General features: G+C 35.3%; 1 protein-coding gene and 1 pseudogene across 2 annotated transcripts; one reads left to right on the top strand and one right to left on the bottom strand.

Moving 5' to 3' along the window:
• LOC18608456 lies at positions 1,404–3,554 on the bottom strand (annotated as a pseudogene).
• On the top strand, positions 8,934–22,423 carry LOC18608454 (myosin-1). Of its 2 annotated transcripts, XM_007043169.2 has the most exons (24): positions 8,934–9,285; positions 10,048–10,363; positions 10,483–10,584; positions 10,664–10,807; positions 10,903–11,053; positions 11,156–11,183; positions 12,087–12,252; positions 12,383–12,446; positions 12,572–12,585; positions 12,678–12,762; positions 13,149–13,252; positions 13,368–13,506; positions 14,191–14,309; positions 15,073–15,225; positions 15,345–15,434; positions 16,123–16,200; positions 16,865–17,023; positions 17,210–17,416; positions 18,618–18,823; positions 19,009–19,144; positions 19,955–20,084; positions 20,181–20,327; positions 20,837–20,904; positions 21,456–22,115. In XM_007043169.2, exons 2-24 carry the CDS (start codon positions 10,052–10,054, stop codon positions 22,113–22,115), a joined length of 3,462 nt encoding a protein of 1,153 aa, XP_007043231.2. In that variant the 5' UTR covers positions 8,934–9,285; positions 10,048–10,051. The 2 variants fall into 2 exon arrangements, with proteins under 2 accessions (XP_007043231.2, XP_017971224.1); XM_018115735.1 differs by lacking the exon at positions 8,934–9,285 and having other exon boundaries at positions 9,983–10,363; positions 21,456–22,423.

Here is a 22,998-nt window from a genome sequence, read left to right as displayed (position 1 = left end):
AAAACTATTTTCTGATACAGTTCAGCCACCAAAAATGGTTAATCACCTAGAGGAGGCCAAGAAATGAAGGTGTGGCAGATTTTGATTTTGACACCAACTTCATATATGTAGTGACAAATTCAGGATTTTATATAAAAGGATAATTAAAGGTTAATTATAAGCATAATTATGTTCTATATATCAAGTTTTATATATAATATTAAAGAAAATTAAAAATAAAGGAATAACAGATGACTTAAGCTCTACCCGTGCATATATGTAAAGATATTAATGCTATTGTAAGTAAAAGCCTCAGACGGTTTGTTGTGTGCTCATTAAAGGTGAAAGAAAAAAAAGAGGACAGAATGAAATTTAATGTTGTATTGATTTTCTTAAAGTCGTTCCATGAACAGAGAACCATGCAGCTATGGTGGAGAGCTTCTGCAGTTAGCATTAGTCTTCTGGATGAGAACATGCGCAAGACAAAGTCTCATATGCACTCGCCCCAAGGACTTCACCAAGCACTCCGTGCAGCATGGAGCCCATGCATGGCATGTTGGCGAACCGGCGAAGCCCTTGAGGGAGAGTGAATGTGAAATGCCTTGTTTATACGACTCTCTCTGTTGCTCGCCTCTCCTGTCTTGGGAGATAGATGGCTTGCTTGCTTATATAGCCTCAGGCTCAGGATTAACCCTAGGCAGTGCAGCTCCAGTCGTCCACATTTCCTGCAGCGCTGGCACCTCCCAATTTGATAAAAACAGATTCTGATGATAAGAATAAGTTCTGCTTGTTTTGTTGGATTATTATAAGATATATCAAGCATCTTTCTACACTTTCTGGAAACTTGCTCATGACTAAATGGCAATGCCCATATCCATATGAAAGTAAAATTTTTCACGTGGCTTCTGCCTGTGTATACTACTCCTATCAACAACTGTGACTCCAATAATCATGATTATTCACCACCACTAGGACTAACAATGGATGGTCATGTTCATATCAATTGGTTTCATTCGCTTTACTTTGCATATTTCATGTATTTGATCAACTGTCTCTCATTAACCCATGTGTACGTATTGAGTTTTGAAGATTTTGAAATCAGATCGATGAAGTAAATAAAACATATATACCCACCAATTACCTACAAGGCTGAAGTACTAAAAATTTTTTACTTGTGTTTGTATCTGTTGATAGCGACTAGGTTGTCTCTTGAATGAACTTAAGAGGTAGGCCATGACTGGGAAAGCTTCTATTGTTTCCAATGGGAGGAATATATTGGGAGTAGATATGAGAATCTTAATCTTTAGGTAGAACTTCATTATCCAAAGTTGACATTCCATTGAACCTAAAAACCAATATGCAAATTATAAGAACTAGAAAGGCACATAGTTAGAATGATAGAAACATTTGAGAATGCCAACATATGGAAGAAAAGCAACAGATCTTAGCCATTGAAGGAACCACAATCACTTCTAATCTCACCATTACTCCCTGTCTTAACACCTATGCTACTCATCTTGATCATAGCCTTGACAAAGTAATTAAAGAAAATTTGTTGATCTCTAGCCATGATATTCACATAAGGTCGCGTTAACGAATCTACACCCAGCATTTGATCCGTGGATAACAAGCCGAGTCCCTTCTGAAGATTACCGCCATAAGCATTATCGAAGATAAATGCTGTTGTTACATCATTAAGTGCAACGACAGTGGGATCCAGATTTTTCCTGGGGCATGGACCCCGAAGACTTAGCGCGTAATCTTGGTTCATGGTTGGGTCAATATCAAATGTCTTGTTGTAGCTATAGATTCCTGGCATGAACTCCATGCAATGCGAGAAGCCTATGGTGTGGCCTCCTGATAAAGCCACCATGTCTAGTACTGATAATCCTTTGGACTTGAAGAGTGAGATCAACTGGGAATTTTTTTGTTTGCCTGAGGGAGGTTTCCAGCAACTCTTGAAGCCTTGGAAACCAGCCCATCTCTTCTCCCCTTTTGCACATCCCATCTTGGGCCTCCCACCTGTGCAATTCGAGACAAGTAGCTTCAGTTCATCTACAGTACAAAGCCCGCGAACTATTTTCCTAAATTGAATTTGATGCATGGACATACCAAACTGATTCAATTGTTGTTTAAATCCATAAAATCGATTTTATGAATGAGAAATGATTAGAATGTTACCAGGTTAACCAAGTCCCTAGTGGCAATTGCCATAACATCTGCACAAGATACTACTCCAGGGCATTGCATCTCCATAGCTCTTTTAGCTCGAAAGAACACATCGAAACCATCTCCTGGAAGCTATAGGTTAATTTCTGAATCCCTCTCTGCCTTGTTGGTCTTACTTGACGCAATCAATACTGATGCATCACAACCCTTACAAAGAATCCAAGAATTTGCGCAATCTAATCTATCAGAAGTTCATAAACCAAAAACAAAGAGAATGTAATGAACATTGAAAGGATAGTTACTACTACTACCTTCAAGAAATTACTATCTTGCATTCAATCAGGTACAACATTCAATGTGAAAATATTTTATATATAAAAAGAAATAACACCTTAACTTCTCTTAAGAGGCTCTCAGCATTTGCCAGAATATAAAAGAGAAGCCAAAATATCAAACAAAGTACTTTGACATGAGGTGAAGAAGTATATTATTGTTTTTTGGTTCAGCGCGCAAAAGTAGCAGTTCTATGCACTATTTCCAATTCGCTTTAAAAGATACCTTTCGGTGAAAAGTAGTGGAATTAACCACAGGGGAAAGGGAAAATGTTAATTTAGATAGACTAATGGTACCAGACTCTCACGTGCAATCGCATACAGCACAAGGAAAAGCAAGAAACATAGAATACACTACCACCATTTGTGCCTGCAAACTTCCCTCTCCGTAAGAGTGTAAGACTCCTCTTTGCCTGATGTTCCGTTCTGGTTGCTTAGACTAAGTCATGTATAGGTATGAAAATACGCAACACATCACAGATATCTCGATTGAAACTAAAGGAAATGAAAATTCTCTAAGCCGTAAGCATGCAGTAGTAAATCTAGTAACAATGTAGTTCTTAACCATATTGTTATTATTTGCACTGAATAGCTGATCGGCATTAATAAATTACATTAATTAAAAGATGGTGAAGACATTGAATGGCATACAGGACAAACTAACCTCAACGAAGCAATCATGGAAGAATATGCGTAGAGCTCCAGCGGCAGTAACAGGAGCCTCTAGAAGCTTCTGAGACACCACATTGTGGATGATTTGCTCGACATTGGGGCAGCTCTTGTTGTAAAAATCGTAGCTAAGATCCACTACATTTGTTGATCCAAGGCTACATGGAACCATATCAAAGTGCAAGAGGAAGCAAAAGAAGAAACAGCGGTTAGGCAAAAGAAGAGATAATGGAGCTATGGCCATGAGTAAGAGTGGAATGAGAAGGCGATTCCTCTGTTCATGTACGTATCGTAGCACCCATATAATTAGCAAGCATCGTGCATGCTGTTTTTTGGCAGCTGATGTTGTGGAAAAAAGGCCTAATTGAGACAAGAAGAAAAGCCAAAGAAGGGATCCTTGGGTTTCTTCAGATAAAAAGAGTCGGTTGTCTTGTTTTTTTAGTCTCTTTCCCTGTTTTGCATTTAAGCAATGCAGTTGAATTTTATATAGGATGTTCTTTTGTGCAAATTTAGTTGCCAACTGCTACAAATAGTAATAAGCCAACTTCAATTTATTTTATTACAAGGCCTTCTAAATCAAACCGACCAACACCCCCCCCCCCCCCCCCCTCCCTCTCTCTCCCTACCATATCCCAAAAGTTTATCTAGGACAATATAGACACATCTACAAACATCAATTTGATTCTTTACGCAATTGATTTGAATTCAAATGAACTGATCAAAAGGCTGATGAAGGTTGTGTCTTGAACATGTAAAAGGCTTTTGAGGCTAGGACAAAGTTTGATCACATGCCAACTACCAATAGGACGCTAGGGTTTGTCCTGTTGTGGCTACTTGATATAATTCCAGGGGGAAGTCGGAGGGAGATCGATATCACGGGAAGAATCAAGCTATGTCAGGCATATACTCAGAGTCTTGGAGGCAGAGCTTCCTTTACAAGTTATCATCAATGGTCTTCTGTACCAAATGTGAGAATGCCACGCCCTATGCCTTCTATTGAACCAGAAACCAAAGTCTTGGAATCTTTTCCCCCTCTAATATGAAGAGAGGAATCTCTCTTCTTCTCCCTCTTATGGAGGACAATTGTTGTTTTCTTTTTGGGGGTCAGAAGCCCACATGTTCATCAAAACCAGTAGTGGCTCACTGGCCTCTCCTCTTTTATATGGTCTTTGTTATCACTAGGGCCTTAAGCTTTGGGCTAACTTGGTTTGGGACTTTGGGCAATAGTCTAATGCTTTTTAAAAGAGATGGTACTTATTTTATTTTCTGAGGCAAACTATTTATAAAAACAGATGTTCCTTCTGCTCAAGTGCCTTGGTTTCTAATACCCATTCCTTATTATTCCTGTATAAATCTCCATAAAGGAAAGACTCGTACCCTACAACCCCACCTATGTGCTATTAGTCCTACTACAACATTACTCGCAAAATTTGTTAAATAAAGCAAATAGAGAACAGGGTCTAAGCTATGTTGTCCTATGTTCATGTCAAGCAAAAGAATTTTAAGGTGGAGTAGATAAGTTTCTAAATCTCCGTATATTATGATGACACGAAATATTCTGATTTCCCAGGGCCTGAAATGACCTGTAAATGTCCTGGGGGTGATCTGTCATGGTTCCCCAGCATTCACCAACTTTTATTGGCAGCAGGATGCCACATCATAGTAACTTAACACAGCTGATCCATTTATTAAAAAAAATGGTTATGAAATCTCAAGAGCTTTGATGTTATCAAAAAAAAAAGAAAAAAGGAAAAAGAAAGTGAATGTGAATGTGAATGAAGTCATATTGATTCTATTTCCAGAAGATGACAGTGTTGCCCTTTGATCCATAATGTGCATTTCCCATTTTGTCTGCAGGTTATTCATTGTAGACTGCTGTCAGACTGGAGGGAAATTGAATCAATTGGAGGTAGCTGCCCAATATACTTACTAAGGATGGAAAACCCTTTATCCGCCTTTCTGAGGACCCAAGCCAATAAAGGGGCAGTGGCAATTAGGTCTGACCCATTACTAGAAACCTTTAATCTAAACCAACTTTATAAGGTCAGAAACCAGTGGGGACCCCTAAACAACCTTTTGGCCTTTTGCCTTTTGCCTTTTGCCATATACATGAATTAGCTTAGATAGATAGCCATATATCTCCATATCCCATATAGTTTCTTCTAGGTGCAATCTTTCATAGCTTCCAAGTGACAGCATAAGAAAGATTGCTCAAAGTTTCAATGGAAGGCAATTTCGCAAGTCTCTTTCTAATATACCAAATGGGCACTTGCTCTGCAAGTCAAGACCCTTTAATAATTGAGGTAGTTTGTCTACCACCCTCTCTTTTATCTTTTTTATTATTATTATTGTTACATATTCACTTTTTCTGCTTTAGAAACTACGAACACATGGGGCAATCCCCATGTATCTTTCACTGCATCCCTCAGATTTTCCTAGTGCAAATCTTATGAATATCAGTTTGCTTGCACTCCAATAATTAATTTGTTGCCCTAGTCCAATCACTGCTTAAACCTTACACCTAATGCCAAGTTGGATTGTCAAATCCAAGCATCAGTTGTTCAATTTTTTTTTTCTTAAAATGCTAAATATTATGGGAGTAATTCTAATTATACTTAGTTTGACAACGAAAGAATTGAAAATTTGAATGAATTTCTGCGAATGAAAGCGTCATTATCCAAACTGAGAACAAGTATAAGTATGAGATTGGGTAATATCCACGCATGTTAAAAAGGCAGTCCCACTGTTTCATCCGCATGGTATGAATGATTTCGTCTCATTACTTTCAGTGTTACCTGTAGTGTAATCTATACTGGATTTGAAGCACAGAAAGGAGAATAAAATATTGTTAAGCATTCATGATTATGCACCAAGTTCTTCAAAGTTTTAATGTATAGTTTTATATTGATGCGCATATAAAAAAACCAATGAAAAATGCACCGACCTAATGACTATGTTTGAACAATAAAATACACTTAGCTGCTAAATTTCAACGAGGACTAATTATTGGTATTGCTTAGTTAATGAAATGTTTGACTAATCCTTCTCCCTACTTATAAACTTCTCACTAGTTGGGTCACAGATTCTATGCATTGTAGCATGTCCGTATTCCAAAATATTCCAAAGGAGTAAGGCCAAAACATAATCTAATTGCCTAATTACCGTTAATTAAAGGTAAATCCAAAACGAAAATCTTAATTCCTAAACCCCATATTTAACTTAAAAGGAGATTAGCCTTTGACAAACATGGGGCTGCATTTTCATATGAACCACAACCACATGATCCTTAATAAGGTCAAAAAGTGGGCATGAAACTGATCAACAAAAGCAGTTGATCTTTGATTATTGACAAGAGATCATTTTGGGTAAAGACGACTCAGTTTCAAACAAATTGCTGTCTGTTTAAATTCCTCTAAATATGCAAACCCATCAAATGCATCACATGATTGATGCAATCAAAATTTGGTTGTTTGACAATTGGCTGCATTAGATCATTCAGGCAGGGACAAAATACCATGTGGTTTCATTCGTTTCATGTCTTCTTTTTTAAAGGGTCCATTGTGTTAAGGATAACATTAAGTGAAGATATCAGCTTCCAGACAATTACACATTTCTTGTGTAAATCTACCACATGTCTGAAAATTTTCCTTCTGAGGGAAACCAATAAACTGTTTTGATATATGAAAAAAGTATATATATGCACTCAAAATCGAATTTCAAACATAATGACTTGTAATGAAGTAATTTAAGCAACATTTCTTGATAATTCAATCAACATTTTTTGATAACTATTGAAGTGACGTAATGACTTGTAAATAAATAATTGATGTGCATAATCCTCCGATCCCACTCTTTTGTGGTCTCCGTCAAGTGGATGGCAACAATCCAACATTTAAGGGTTTTATTATGTTAGGTCCCAAATGATTGTAAATTGAAGTTTACTTCTTGTTATATTGTTGCTAATCATGTAAATTTGCTGGCTATTTCTCAGGGACAGGGGACCTTCATCACACTTGGAAGACAATTAAGTAGCTCCAAATAGTAATCAATAACTACTAAAAGGAAAAAAAAAATAAAAAAAGAACTTGTTTTGCCAAATACTTGTTGGAACTCAAGTCAGTAATATTAAAGTTAATGCACTACCTGCATTTAGATCTTATTTATTTCCAATCAATGCATTTGCTTTGTATTTTTCGCTAGATGCAGCAGGTGTGGAGGTGCTAAATACTTTACCTAGGAAAGATGACAAAACCAAAGGGAATATAATCTTTGCTTTTCAATCTTGTTTTCCTATCATGTTTCTCTCAAGTCAAGTAAGGCTCATCCTAAATTAAAATTTGTATGTCCTTCAAACAAACACAATGATCATGCTTGCCTTTTCAAGCGACTCACCTTTCTTAAACAAATAAAAAAAGAAATGCAACACAGCATTGCACTTCAATTTATTTGTGAAATTCAATAACCATTCTATTTGAAATAAAAAATGAAAGTATGGGATTTCAGAATAATGCGTGGATTAATAAATTGGCCTCAAATAAAAGGAAAAAAAAAATTAAGGCATTCTAATTTCCTTAAATCCTATTATAACTATAATGCGTCCTTTTGTTTTACTCCCTCTTTTCCTTTTGGGTTCCACGTGTACCAATAGTTAGTACTTTGCTTCTGCCTAACCCGCCAAAGGGAAAACAGGAAACATGAATCGAGGGATGTGATTGGCTGATCTATGGAAAGTCACACCGTGGGTCCCAAACATCTGATTCCAATCTTTGCAATTTTAGACAACAGAAAGCAGACAGTATCAATGCATTACGTCTCAAGTAGTGAAACATTTGCCGGCTTTCTGGACAAGGTCTTAAGAGTGCCGCAATCACCTGCTCTAGACTTCCACTACGTTTGAACCATCTCTGACCGTCACCGTTTTAAATCCAACGGTTGCGTTTGAAGCGCCCCTACTTCCTTTGACTCCCTCCACGGATTTCTCTGTTCCAACCAAATGGCCGCAAACGTCTCTGTTGACGAAATTGCCCTTGCACTTAATTCTCAATTTAAAAATTTAAAATATTTGAAGACGTTTTGTACGATATGCTGAAAATGGTCATTTATGGTGTTATGAAGGCAGTTATAAAGTATGATAAAGATTCATCTCCAATTGATAACTTAATTATCTCTGAATTATTTAATGGAAAGCTTCCTTTTACTTCACTTCCAACCGAATATTAATTTTCACATAAAAAGATATTACCATGTTTGTAATAAATAGCTAACCACCACCATGCATGAATGATATGCATCATGAGATTGAAAATATAATGATGTTTGCTACTAATGGTAGTCCACTTTACATTTTGTTATTTGTATAATCTATAAGATTTGTACCATAGATTTATTTATTTCAAAAGGTAATAATGAATTAATTTAATTTATAAAAAAAACAAGATGATGGTTTTATTAATGGATGGTAAAATGTGCTATTGTTTGGGGTAAATTAGGAAAGAGCAATAGCTTGTCTATCTTTTTTACCAAAGAATATTTCCACATAAAGATTCAAAAGAATAGTCAAAACAATTTGAAGGCCAAGGCGCCAATGTTTCAAAACATAAAAAGTGGCAAAATCGTCTTTCTACCTGAAATTCGTAAAACGTTAAAAATCTTCTTTTGAATACGGTCGGCATGACGGTATCCGGTAATTAAAAGCCTCCAAAATTCAAAAATTTTGAGGGAAAAGAAAAATAAAAAAAAATAAAAAACAAACCATGAATATTTAAAAAAAAATATGCATTTTCTTTTTTATGTGTGAAGCAGAGAAAAACAGAGAGACAAGCAAAAAAGCTGCATCCCTCTCCTAACGCCTTTGAATTTTCTATTTGATTTTTTTTTCCTCTCTGCACTTTCTCAGAAACCAAACAGCCCCCTTAAACCATCATTCTACTCTTTTGAAACAGTATATACACTTCGCTTCTTTTTAAGGCTTTAACTTAAAAAGAGAAAACTTTGCTTTTTCCGGCATTTTTATCTTCTTCTTCTTTAGTAGTCTTAATTATTTGGAATCTCGAACGTTTTCTAGGGTTTTGAGATCGATCGAAGCTTTCAAGTACTCACTTGGATTCGAAGTAGTTGTTATCTTTTTTTTCTTCAGGTAAGTCAAGAAATTTTTATCTTCCTGCTTTCGTTTCTCTCTTTTTTTTGTTTGTTATGTACTTGGCTTGCTTGGATCGGTTTAGATTTGGTAGATTTTGTGGTTTTTAGGCTTATTATTTGCTTGTTTGCTGAGAAAATAGAGGAAGGTGAAGGAAAAAGTTTCTAATTTTGACAATTCTATTGTTCTACTTTGAAATTTTTGTGTAGTTATTTATTTCTTTGTTTTTTTAGATTATTTACATAATTTCTTGTATTTTCTAATCAGCCAAATGGAAAGGTCTATTTATGAAAAGGGTAGTGAAATTCTATGAAGCTTGTACGTTTGGCTTAAGATTTGAAGAAATATTAAGTTATATTAGATCGAGGTTTTAAATTTGCTGAACGTTTATATGAAGTTGTGATGTTTCAAACTGTTTAATGTAAAGTGAATTCTAGTTGTGATGGTTGAAGCTTTAACCATTTATGCCTTGAGCTTGTTAATGGTGACTGAGGATTGTTGAGCACTAGGGTCTGTGTCTTAAACAATGGTCCCCGCCATTTGCATTGCCTGGATAAGTCTTCAAGTGGGGTCTTATACTAAAGCTAGATAAAACTTTTGGTGAAAACTGAAAAAAGTTTGCTTTTTTGATCTCAACCTTTATTTGATACTTCCTCTTAAAGCTCAAACCTCAGGGTTGTGAAACACTTAGGAGAAAATGTCTCAGAAAACTGGGGTTCCTCCTTCCCACCGGCTTACTAAATCTTTGCCTGTTGATTTTAGGTTCATGGGTTCTCCAACTTCCGCTCCCAGTGGATATGCGGATGTAAATTCAGGAAACAATAGTGTAGCAAGCTTGAGCGCCCCTGAAAATGGTGATTCAGGGGGCAAGGTTGTTGATAGAGTTGAAAATGGTGTTGCTGATACTGATCAGGCCAATGAGGATTCACCATATAGTGGGAATACTGTGTTGGTTGAGGAGAGGCCTTCTTCTGTGGGTGATGAAGACTTGGACTCTGCTGCAGCAACATTACCTTCAGTCTCGAAATCTAACATCGAACGTAGGTGGAGTGACATAACTTCCTATGCTACAAAAAAGGTAATTTGTGACACTTGGTTTGATATTAGGTTAGCCCTTCTGGCTTTGACAGGATCTAGTCTTAAGTTTCTGGTAGCTCTCTTGCTCAACTACTGAATTACTTAATCTTGCTGTCTCAGAAGGTGCAGTCTTGGTTTCAACTTCCAAATGGGAATTGGGAGCTGGGGAGGATTATGTCAACTTCAGGGACTGAGTCAGTTATTTCACTTCCTGATGGGAAAGTAAGCAAATATTAAGAAAACAGTATGTGTTCGTATGTTAAGTAGATATTTGATTCATTTACTTGTATCCTCATTGTAGGTTTTAAAGGTGAATTCTGAAAGTTTGATACCTGCAAATCCTGATATCCTTGATGGTGTGGATGATCTCATGCAACTTAGTTATTTAAATGAGCCTTCAGTTTTGTTCAATCTCCAATATAGATACAATCGAGATATGATATACGTAAGAGCTCACAATTATTTTATCAATTTTTAAACCTTCACCTGAAGGTAGGTGTTTTGCTAATGTCGTTATTGTTATAATCATGTTCAATTTAGACAAAAGCAGGACCAGTTTTGGTTGCTATCAATCCTTTTAAAGAAGTTTCTTTATATGGAAATGACTACGTTGAAGCATACAAGAATAAATCGATCGAAAGCCCGCATGTCTATGCGATTGCAGACACAGCCATCCGGGAAATGATACGAGGTACGTGCAGTTTTTTAACATTGTTCGATTGGTTTTTCTTTTTATTAACTTTGTTAGTGTCATGATTTACAGTTTTAATATGGTTCTTGCTTTCATTTGCAGATGAAGTGAATCAATCTATCATCATAAGGTTGGTTTTCTCTCTCCTTTCTTTTTCCTTCTCTGAGTATATTTCTTTACATGGATTCCACCAATTTTATTTTAGCTGTGTACTGTATGGATGTCTTCTTTATTTGGTATTTTGAGAATGGAAACTACTAACACATTTTGTGGATGATTGTTGAATAAATATATCATAGTTTGCCTATGGAAGCAACGAGTTTCTCTTTTGGCTATAAAGATGCTTTTTTGTGTAGCTCTGCTCTCTGTGGTGACAAGGATGATCAAATACTAAAATGTTCATGGCTTGTCCGATGCTGGGACATGCATGCCAACTCTTTCTGCTACTAATATTTTTATTGAGTTAGGATGTGCAACTATTAAGATATGAAAGGGGACTAGAGTTATTGAAGGACTACCTCTAACTTTGCTGTCTATTAAGTCAGTGCTTTCGGTTTTGACTTCCTCTATGTTTATGATGTTGAAGGTTGAGTCTAAGTTAGTTAAGTATTTACAGTTGCATTTTACCAATGGAGGCATATGTTATTTTTGGGTGGTTCCCCTTTTTGAACCTTTTGTAAGTTGTGAAGGAGATTCTCTTTATTTTTCCTACTTTTGGGTTAGTGCTATATATCTTTGCATAGACTCTTTATTGTCTTTGGATGTGTAATATTTTGTTCTCTGACAGTCTGACTTGCATCCCCTGTATTTACTTTTCGGTAGCTGTGCTCTTTAAGTCAGTTCGGCACATGCGTGATGTGGAATGTAAACCTTAAATTTCATTTGAGTAAATTACCTTTTTAATCATTGTATACTAAAATATCTGATCATAATTATTGGAGCGCATTGCAGGGATTTATTACAGCTAGTTTTGTTTTGTTTTTATAGCATGTGGCTATTCATGTAATGCTTGTGTTGCCATTTTCTTGTCTAGTGGTGAGAGTGGAGCAGGAAAAACTGAGACAGCAAAGATAGCAATGCAATATTTGGCAGCTCTTGGTGGCGGGAGTGGAATAGAGTATGAAATATTGAAGACCAATCCAATCTTAGAAGCATTTGGTAATGCAAAAACGTTAAGAAATGACAACTCCAGCCGCTTTGTAAGTTCCCTGTTCTTTCATGGCTATCGAAGGTTTTCTTTGATTTTATCAATTTGCGTAGAATGTTAGCAATTGTGAAATTTGATGAGATGGCCTTCAAGTACTGATAATTTGGGTGAATATTTCTTAGGGGAAGTTGATTGAAATCCACTTTAGTGAAACTGGAAAAATATCTGGGGCCAAGATTCAAACTTGTAAGCTTCTTTTGACTGCTGAGATCCTGAGATAAAATTTATTTATTTGAGCATATTATGTTTTTCTTCCTGAAATTTGTAACTAACATCAAGCTTGAATTTGTTTTTTCTCTATAATTGGGCAGTTTTACTAGAGAAGGTAATTGTTTGTAACACACCTTGTTCTTCTGTGCCATTAGATCTATTATTTTTCTAGGTATGAGTTGCTAATTTAGTCTATTGTATGAACAGTCTAGAGTGGTCCAATGTGCAGAGGGAGAAAGGTCTTACCATATATTTTATCAGCTTTGTGCTGGTGCTCCTCGTGCTCTTAGAGGTAGTGATTGCTTGCTGTCTTTATTTTTTTTTGGTCTAAATAAACTTCCTGTTGGCAACTGCTAGGGATACAAGTTTGGTCTTTTTTGCTAGATTGCTTATGGTTTATTCATCTGTGAACTTGTCTTAAGGTATGCTTTTTGATAATAGCAGATTAGAGTTTGCTATTATGATGGCCTGGAAATCTATGTGTTATGGTTTTGACTCTCCTAAATCTGATAGTATAAAAGTATTCTTGAGATAACTAGCTTAGTTGTTATCTTCCCTTTTATGCTGTTAGTTTCTGGAAATAATCTCCTAATTATATATATTATGAAGAATTATGTTCAATCTTTTGCCCTACTAAATTATGTTCTTTGCCTCTTTTCATTCAATTCTGGCATACAGAGAAGCTGAATTTGATGGATGTGGATGAGTATAAATATTTGAAGCAGAGTAATTGCTATTCTATTGCTGGGGTTGATGATGCTGAACAATTTCGCATTGTTAAGGTACTTGCTTGTTTTTCATGAATATGTCTCTTCTATCCATTTAGTAATTTGTTATGATTCATACTTAAAACTGAGAAAGTAATTGGCATGTAATTTTTTATGTGTCTAATTTCAGGAAGCTTTGGATGTTGTCCATGTTAGCAAAGAAGACCAAGAGAGTGTCTTTGCAATGCTTGCTGCAGTTCTGTGGCTGGGAAATGTCTCATTCACCATCATTGATAATGAAAACCATGTTGAAGCTGTGGCAGATGAAAGTAAGATATTTCTGACGACCACTATAAAGACTCTTACTACCTGAATTGCCATAATATTTCTTAAGTTTTACAGCTTTATTACTGTTGTTATTATACCTGTGACCCTTCATAAATGTTCGGAAACTCAGCCAACAACCTTGCCTCTATCTTCCCCTCCAAACTCCTCCTTCCTAAAAATAGACTTTACTAGGAAAGGGAAAAATGAAATGGGGACATAGGAGAAATCCATTGAGTGGTGTTATCCCCCATTGGTTAAGTTTAGAGTTTGCTGTGGCTTAATATTTAAGTATCTTAACTATTGCCAGTTAATTTTAGGTTGGATGCTTAAAAAATGGTATTAGAGACCAATTTGTTTGTTACACCTGTTTGTTGTTTTAATGATTTTACTGGCAGGTTTCTCTTTTTGGCAGCAGTACATTGTGCCAGATTCAAGATATGGTGTCCTGTATACTAGATTTTCTCTTTTTTAGTTTTTATTTATATTTCCATTCTAATAGGCAATTGCTTTTTGCCTCTTATCTCTTCTTCCTTTTTAGCGCTGCTGATATGCCTTCTTTCATTTTGTCCATTGGTCTGATATGTCAATGTTTTTGCTACAAAAATGGTTGTCTTCATTATTTTATTCATGTTGTGTTTGCTTGAGCTTCATCTGATCTCTCTGAAGGCTATAATATTACTTTTCAGGTCTAATCAATGTTGCTAAGTTGATTGGATGTGACAATGCGGAGCTTAATCTGGCTTTATCAATTCGCAAAATGAGAGTTGGTAATGATAATATTGTCCAAAAACTAACACTATCACAGGTAACAATCCTTCTGTGTAGAAATACTATATTTTGTTGGTAGGTCATAAGAGTCGTAAGCATTCGATCTCAGTTTAAGGTAGAGCATGTCAAAGATGGTTTCTACGGATAAAACATTTTTCCATGCTTATCGTTTCAATAACATTTCTGTGACATGCTCTCTTTTTAACTCATGGCTTTCATGTGTCTCATTTGAAGACTTGTCTGTTTATTGAAGCTGGCTGGAAGAAGGCTAGAGTTGCTTTGATACCAAATATTGTTCTCATTCTATGTGACTTTATGTCCAAATCTCCTTGTCATTGAGGGAAATCACTTAATTAATGCCATAATTATGGGAATTAACAGGGATTGATTGCTCTGTCATGTTTTTGAAGAATCAAATTAGAGAACCAAATATGATTGGGTTCACAGTACTGCTGCCCTTGCATATCGAAAATAAGCATGGAATTTATAATTGCTAGAGTTTACTCACTTTCTTTCATTTCTACAGAATGAGTTAAATTATATCATTATTATATTTGGCTGTGTGTTTCATACATGACACTTCATTTTCGCTAAATTTCTAAACTGCTTGCTTCTACATCGTAATGTGGTGTCAAAAGTTGAAACTATTTGGGATTCTGACCTCCATTGTTAGTTTATGAACCTCTGTCTGACTGATGATTGTCCTAGAGTCTATCCAGTTACAGTTGGAAGTGATTTTATTTATATTCAAATATTAAGACTTTCTGACATTTATAATCAACACATTCTTTAATTTTCAGGCAATTGACACAAGAGATGCCTTGGCAAAATCAATTTATGCTTGTTTGTTTGAGTGGCTGGTAGAACAAATTAACAAATCACTTGCTGTTGGGAAGAGGCGAACTGGCAGATCTATCAGCATTCTTGATATTTATGGCTTTGAATCATTTGATGTATGTTTCAGTAATACTTTGACTCTCTTATCTCTCTCTTTCTCTTGCTCTCTGTGGCTCTATGTATGTCCAAATTGACCTTTGTTTAGTTGTTCATTCAACGTGATTTCCTTTTACAGAGAAATAGTTTTGAGCAGTTCTGCATTAATTATGCAAATGAGAGATTGCAGCAGCATTTTAATCGTCATTTATTCAAGTTGGAGCAGGAGGTACCTTGTATTTTCTGTATTATATGATTAAATTAAGATTTTAAAGTTATTGATCTGAATTATCATGGCACTTATATAACATTACCAGAACTTAATTTATTTCTTCAACCATTTAGAGCTGGTATGTTTTGCACTGCGTAAATAATGTGCAATAGCAGCTTCAAAATAATATGAATTACAAATAATGTGCAACAGCAGCTTCAAAATAATATGAATTACTCTGAAGTAATGACTAAAATTACAGTTTTCCCACTTTTGGACACAAGAAGCTCAAAACTCTGCTATTGATAATGTGTTGTTACATTTTACGTTTTTCCTTGCAAATAACCTCTTTCATACCATAAGCTTTACATTCTTTGGCAGGGAAGAGTTATCGTAGTAATGAATCATTGAATCTTCAGTGATGATGATTGAAACTACCTTTTTGGATAATTAATGATGATTGAAATATGCAGTCAAAGTGGTGGATTTCATAAACTTTCTTCATCACGAACTAATGAAGAATGCTGAAACATCTTTTGCTCAAGAAAAGTTTTAACTCTTGAATAAATCTTTTTATTAAAAGATAATAATATATTGCTTTGCATTGGCTCTGGTCAATAAGTGTTGTTTGAGAATAATGTAATTTCATTCAAACAAGACGTGTGAATTTCACTATGATTCTTGATCCTTTTTTTCGCCCTTCCAGGAATATATCCAAGATGGCATTGACTGGGCGAAAGTTGATTTTGATGACAACCAAGATTGTCTTAATCTTTTTGAAAAGGTAAGGAGTTCATTTTTTATGCTTCAGCTTCACAATATGCTTTCCTTCTTTGTTCTTGGTATAAGAGATAATGTCGTTACTGCAAGATCCTCTAGGGCTTGTCGTGCTTTGATGTTATTCTGATCTTGTTGTTTGTCATGGCTCATAACCTTTCAAGTTTAATTGCGTAAAAAAGGATGAGTTATCTTAGAATTTTAAAATGAAAAATTAGCTTACATGGTATTTTTCTCCACTCCTGTCATTTGGTTCAACAAAAGTTGCTTTTGCATCTTATGCATGATATACTAAGACATTCTTTTTCTCTGATAGCATCTCAAATTATTCATATTGCATTGGGTTTTGGAAGCTTCTTTTCATTTTTCCCTACCAAATTGTAATTCTTGTTTACATTTTCTTTGGCATTAGATCAAAGAATGTACATGCATATCTTGTGTATATTATGTTATTAATATGCTAAGCATGTATATTGGATTCCTGTTTTTTTTAATTTAACTTTCCCCATCTTTTGGAAGGAGTTGAAGGTAGAAATTTTAAGAATGACAAAAATAATTTAACCAAAATTTGATGCCTGCCTCTGCTACTGATATCTTTAATTCTTTGCAGCATCAATGAATAGAATGTGCTTCTTTGCCTCTATTACTGATATTTTCTTAGTTTTATGCAGAAACCTTTGGGATTATTGTCTCTGTTAGATGAGGAGTCCACTTTTCCAAATGGCAGTGATTTCACATTTGCCAACAAGCTCAAGCAGCATCTAAATTCTAATCCTTGTTTTAGGGGAGAGCGAGAAAAAGCTTTCACTGTCTCTCATTTTGCAGGAGAGGTATATACCTTTCTGATTCATTTGTTGTCAATTGCAGTTTCCTTTGTTGTGTTTCAAGGTGCTTGCCTGCACCTCCTATTTTTCATTGTTGAAAGTATTGGCAGTGGAAGAAAGTTGTGTCACTTTCGGTTTTTATTTATTCTTGCAACCTGACAATTTGACAGTTCTGCTTGGTCCCCAACTCAGGTTACATATGACACAACTGGATTTCTAGAGAAGAACAGGGACTTACTGCACCTGGATTCAATTCAACTGCTGTCCTCGTGCTCATGCCACCTTCCTCAGACATTTGCATCAAATATGCTTAACCAATCTGAGAAGCCTGTGGTTGGTCCTTTACATAAAGCTGGTGGTGCAGATTCGCAAAAGCTAAGCGTTGCAACAAAATTTAAGGTGAAGTCCTTTCCAAATTTCAAGTGTTCCCTAGCTTCAGTATTATAAATATGAATATGTGAAAGAAGCTTCTATGAAATTGCGTGCACAAGTTTGAACATGCTAATAATTTTGTATTTTCTCATTCTTACTATTTTATAGAGGGCACCAGATAGTTTTTAACTTCTATTTGTGTGTCTATTGATCCATTGCTTGACATCTTATGATATTTTTTGATGCTTTTGCAAAAGTTGTTGCTTGTTGCTCAAGGGTACGAGGTTCATACATGTCTTAAGCTAAAATAGGCCATTTTTTGTCTTATACTTGAAGTTTCTTTTGTCCTCCTTTAGTTTTGTGTCAATTTCTTAGGCTGCGTGAAAGGAAATATTGATCAAGTCAAGGTGGGTGGTCCATCGTCTCCTTTGTGATTCTTACATCTGGTTGATCTGGCCTAGATTTAAATCTCTTGATCCACCGTTTACTGTGCTGTATTTACAACCTTTTCAACTAAAACATGAATCATGTAATTCTGGTTTTCCTCAGTAATGGAAAGACTAGTTTCATTCTTTATATTCTTATGTTCTTTTGCTTTTGGCAATTATGATTGTTTCATTATTAGTATGAGGTCCACTTTTAGTGTTCATTGGAGGCAAGGCATGCATGGTTTTAAAAGTTGCGAGTCTTCTAACACTTGTGTTTAATTTGATTTTTCCCTTTTATGTGCCTTAATTTGATTTTTCCCCTTTATGGCAATCTGTTGCGAGTCTTCTAACACTTGTGTTTGATTTGAGTTTTCCCCTTTATGTGCCTTAATTTGATTTTTCCCCTTTATGGCAATCTGTATCCATGGACCGGAGGCATAGCAATCCCAGTGACTGATGTATTTAAGACTAATAACCGAGGAGGTTGCCATGCTATGGTTCAGATTACTGTTTCTCTTACATTATTTGTTTTAATATTATTTTCACTGAACATACTATATTCTCAGATGAAATAATGATCCAAATTTTTTCATGTTTGGCATATAAAAGTAATTCAACTTCTGTGTTAATGTAGGACATTTTTCGAGGAGAATGAAAGAAACTAGATAACTATCCTTTAGGAAATCATAGTGTTTAACTGTTTATAGTTTGTAAAGTCTATGGCTTTTCGAGTAGAACTCTTTTTTGAAGGTTATAGTTAATTTATCCTCTATTCCTCTTATTGTGTTACTATAATTTAGGGTCAACTCTTCCAACTAATGCAACGTCTAGAGAGCACTACTCCACATTTCATACGTTGTATAAAGCCTAACAACTCTCAATCTCCTGGATCATATGAGCAAGGACTCGTTTTGCAGCAGCTGAGATGTTGTGGAGTTCTAGAGGTTGTTCGTATATCACGATCTGGCTTTCCTACCAGAATGTCTCACCAGAAGTTTGCCAGAAGGTAAAGAAGAGGAAACCCTTTTCTCTTTGTCAAAGGGAGGACCATTTTCCTTTTCTTTTTATCTTTCTACACAGTTTTGAGAGTTCATACATATTTGTCAAGTATCTGATTCTTTCTCCAATTTTTTTTTTGGATTTTGGGTGTTTATGGCTGGTGGTGTTGGTTTGTTTTTTATCTTTCCTCAGGTATGGTTTTCTTCTACTGGAAAACGTTGCCTCGCAAGATCCACTTAGTGTTTCAGTTGCAATTCTTCATCAATTCAACATTTTGCCTGAGATGTATCAAGTGGGCTACACAAAATTGTTTTTCCGTACTGGGCAGGTATAATAAAAGAATTATGATTGGCTCATTCTGTGTTGTTTACCCTCTTTTTTTTTTTTTATTTGGTTTTTGCCTCCCCCCTTCCTTCTCTTTTGTGGGGCTATTTTGGGAAAAATGGAAGGGAAGGAGTGGGGTTAGTTGGATGTATCCAGATAGTTTCTGCTTATAATTGATTACATTTATTCATTTACTACTAATCATTGCAGTCAGACCTGCTAGTTTAACCAGAAAGTCAGAAACCCAGGAACCAGGTCTTACCCCAGACCAGGCTACCCCTGAAGCATCTTTGCCCAAAATCCTTGAAACATTATAGGTTATTTTTCATTTTACTAAAAACAGATGCTTGGAAGAGAATCTATAATGCACTAGAATAATTAATTTGTTACCCTGTTAACATGAGTTCTTAGTTGAAACATTTTCATGCGAAAGAAGAAGATTATACTAAGCATAATATGTACTTTTTTAATAGATATAAATACATTCATTTCCTTACTCTTGAGTTGACCTCAATTCCAACACCCTGGCCTTGTAACTCTTGGCTTGAATGATTTGAAGGCAGGTCAATTTTGAAAACATTGCTATCAATACTAGCAATTGGAAATTGAAATGCTTAGGAACATCTATCTACATCATAACCTTGAATTAAGTTGATATAACAAGGACACCTGGGCAGATTGAGGTTCTTGAGGAGATTTTATAAACTGTATAACGCTGTTATTATATGTCTTGATAATCAACATTGAAAGTTCCCTGCAACATGTATCTTTTCTTGATCTTGATGAACTCATGTAAGATTAATAATCAATGCAGATTGGTGTTCTTGAGGATACAAGAAATCATACTCTTCATGGCATTTTACGTGTTCAAAGCTGCTTCAGAGGGCACCAAGCTCGCTGCTACTTTAAGGAGCTTCAAAGAGGAATTGCTACCCTTCAGTCATGTATTCAAATTTTCTGTATTTTAATTGCTTTGAAATTATATTTAAGCAAAATAAGAAACTCTTAAAGACCTGATTTTTCTGTATCTCTTACTACAGTTGTCAAAGGAGAGAAAACCAGGAAAGAATATGCTGTCTTACTGCAGAGACATAGAGCTGCTGTTGTTATACAAAAGCAGATTAAAAGCAGGAATGCGAGGAAAAAGTTCAAGAACATTAGTCATGCATCAATTGTGATACAATCAGGTATTTAGGTCTTTTTTTTTCCCTTGAGTTTTAAGTATAAAAGTGCAAAGCAATATAATGTCTCTTTGTGGTTTCTTGAAACTTGAGTTCAAAATAATTGAAAATGGCTTGGGCTTCTGACTGCCATGGTCAGGTAATTTGAGGATAAATATGTGTCTGTATTTCAACTGCCAGTTTGTTATGTTAGATATTCTAATACATCAAAGTGCATTTTTAATATAACTCCTGAGGAATGTTATAAAGAATGGTTGGAAAACATTTAAGTCCCTAGAAATTTAAAAAGGATATTCAAAAACATTAAATGGTTGGAAAACATTTAAGTAAATTAAATATTTTTACATCGAATGCCCTCTGTGAGTGGATTTGACAAATTTGATTTTGCCTGCCAAAACTTGAAAGATATATGACAAAACAGGTTTAGGTTAGGCATTTTTCTTCTGTAAAGTCAGTGATTGAGAATCATGTCACTGAAAATTCTGTATAATTTGATGATAATGTCTATGCTGCAGTTATTCGTGGCTGGTTGGTTAGAAGATGCTCTGGAGATATAGGATTACTGACATCTGGGGGCTGCAAGGTACAATGACTATCCTATTGTATTTAACTGTTAACAAATTTTGCTTATGGTTCAATCTTTCATGTAATTCTGTGTTAATGTTTAACAAATAGCATTCCCCTATTACTTTATTTGGGGAATGATGTTAAACATTCATTTTCTTTTGTAATGATACATCTTCGATCAGTACTCAGTAGTTTATTATGATGCTGGAGGGGCTATTGAATACCAACACTTCTAAAATTTGGCTTTGAATTTCTGTCTCCTCGCTACAAACTTTTTAGTCACTCACACTGCTCTAAAAGTATATGTCCAATCTTGCTAAAAAATATCATAAAAAACGTTCATCCCAATATTTTGCATATCAATGTTCTATGATGCCTATTTTTGTTTTTATTGTTATGCGCAGTCTAAAAGTTTCAGTATTTCTCTGATTGTAATTCTAATTCAGTCTCTATAAGTTGTGAATGATTGCTTTAATCAGTTGTAACTTTTGCTTAGAAGATATGTGCATTCATCCATACTATATTATTTGCATTGGAGACACTAAATAATTATAAATTCTGATACAGGCAAATGAATCAGATGAGGTGCTTGTCAAGTCATCATTTCTGGCTGAACTACAGCGGCGAGTTCTTAAAGCTGAGGCTGCTCTGAGGGAGAAGGAAGAGGAAAATGACATCCTCCACCAACGGCTCCAACAATACGAAAGCCGTTGGTCCGAGTATGAGCTAAAGATGAAGTCCATGGAAGAGGTATGGCAAAAACAAATGAGGTCACTCCAATCCAGCCTCTCCATTGCAAAGAAGAGCCTAGCAGTTGATGAGTCAGAGAGAAATTCAGATGCATCAGTTAATGCAAGTGATGATAGAGAGTATAGCTGGGATACAGGAAGTAACCATAAGGGCCCTGAGAGCAACGGGTTGAGACCAATGAGTGCAGGGTTGAGTGTTATAAGCCGGTTGGCGGAGGAATTTGAGCAGAGGAGTATAGTTTTTGGTGATGATGCCAAGTTCTTGGTGGAGGTGAAATCAGGTCAGGTTGAAGCAAGCCTGAACCCGGATCGTGAGCTTAGAAGGTTGAAGCAGATGTTTGAAACATGGAAGAAGGATTACGCTTCAAGATTACGAGAAACAAAAGTGATACTGAATAAACTGGGGAATGAAGAAGGTGCACTTGACAGGGTGAAAAAGAAGTGGTGGGGCAGGAGGAACAGCTCAAGGTATAACTAAATTTAGATTATTATTATTATTATTATTATTATTATTCTTTCTAGTTGGTTTATAGTTACGGTGTTGCTGTTGGCCGCATTTTCTATTGGCAACCAAGAGTTGTTGCATAGAGAGAAATTGTGAGAGTTTTGTTGTTACTGAAAAGGCAAGTAAATTCAGGTGCACACCCCAAAATTTAAATATGTATATTATTTTCTTACTGAAATGCTAATCTTATGTCCCCAAAGTTGGAGCTTTGTTTGTGGCTGTGAAATGCTCTGATAAACCCACAGTTTTATTTGGTCAATATTTCCATTTCATTTTGCTTTCATGCTTCTTGCTCGTGGAACCCCACTGTACTACTTCGATGGAAAGCAATCAAGGATCGAGGGATTCTTGCAATCTGCGGCCCTTACCCCAACTTTTATCCCGTACTTGGACTTTGATCCTTTTTCTAAACTATTTTTGAGTCGAGCAATGAAATGGAAATGACGTAATAAGTTGTTGAATTATTCACTAAAATAGAAATAAAATTTTACTTTTTTTTATATTTATTAAAAATCACAATGTTTGGAGTTCAATGGTTCAAGAATCACAGTTTTTGGAGTTTTACAGCGCAAGTTGTGATCAAAACATGAAAACATATGTATGTAAGTAGATTTTTTTCAACATCTTACTTTTTAAAATTAATTTTAATTTTCTTAGTTTTTACAAAAATATAAAAATTTATAAATAATAAAATTAAAATAACTTATTTTAAAAAATTTTAATAAAAAATAATTAAATTATAATTAAAAATTAAAAATTTAACGAATATTTAATAATAAAATTAAAATAAAATAATTCTATAAAATAGAATTATCAATTTCTAAATATTATGCAGAAGTTAACATGTTCACATTTT

Source organism: Theobroma cacao, chromosome 2, assembly GCF_000208745.1.
Source record: "Theobroma cacao cultivar B97-61/B2 chromosome 2, Criollo_cocoa_genome_V2, whole genome shotgun sequence".
NCBI lineage: Eukaryota > Viridiplantae > Streptophyta > Magnoliopsida > Malvales > Malvaceae > Theobroma > Theobroma cacao.
Note: the sequence above shows the minus strand (reverse complement) of the source record. Positions and strands in the feature narration are given on the sequence as shown.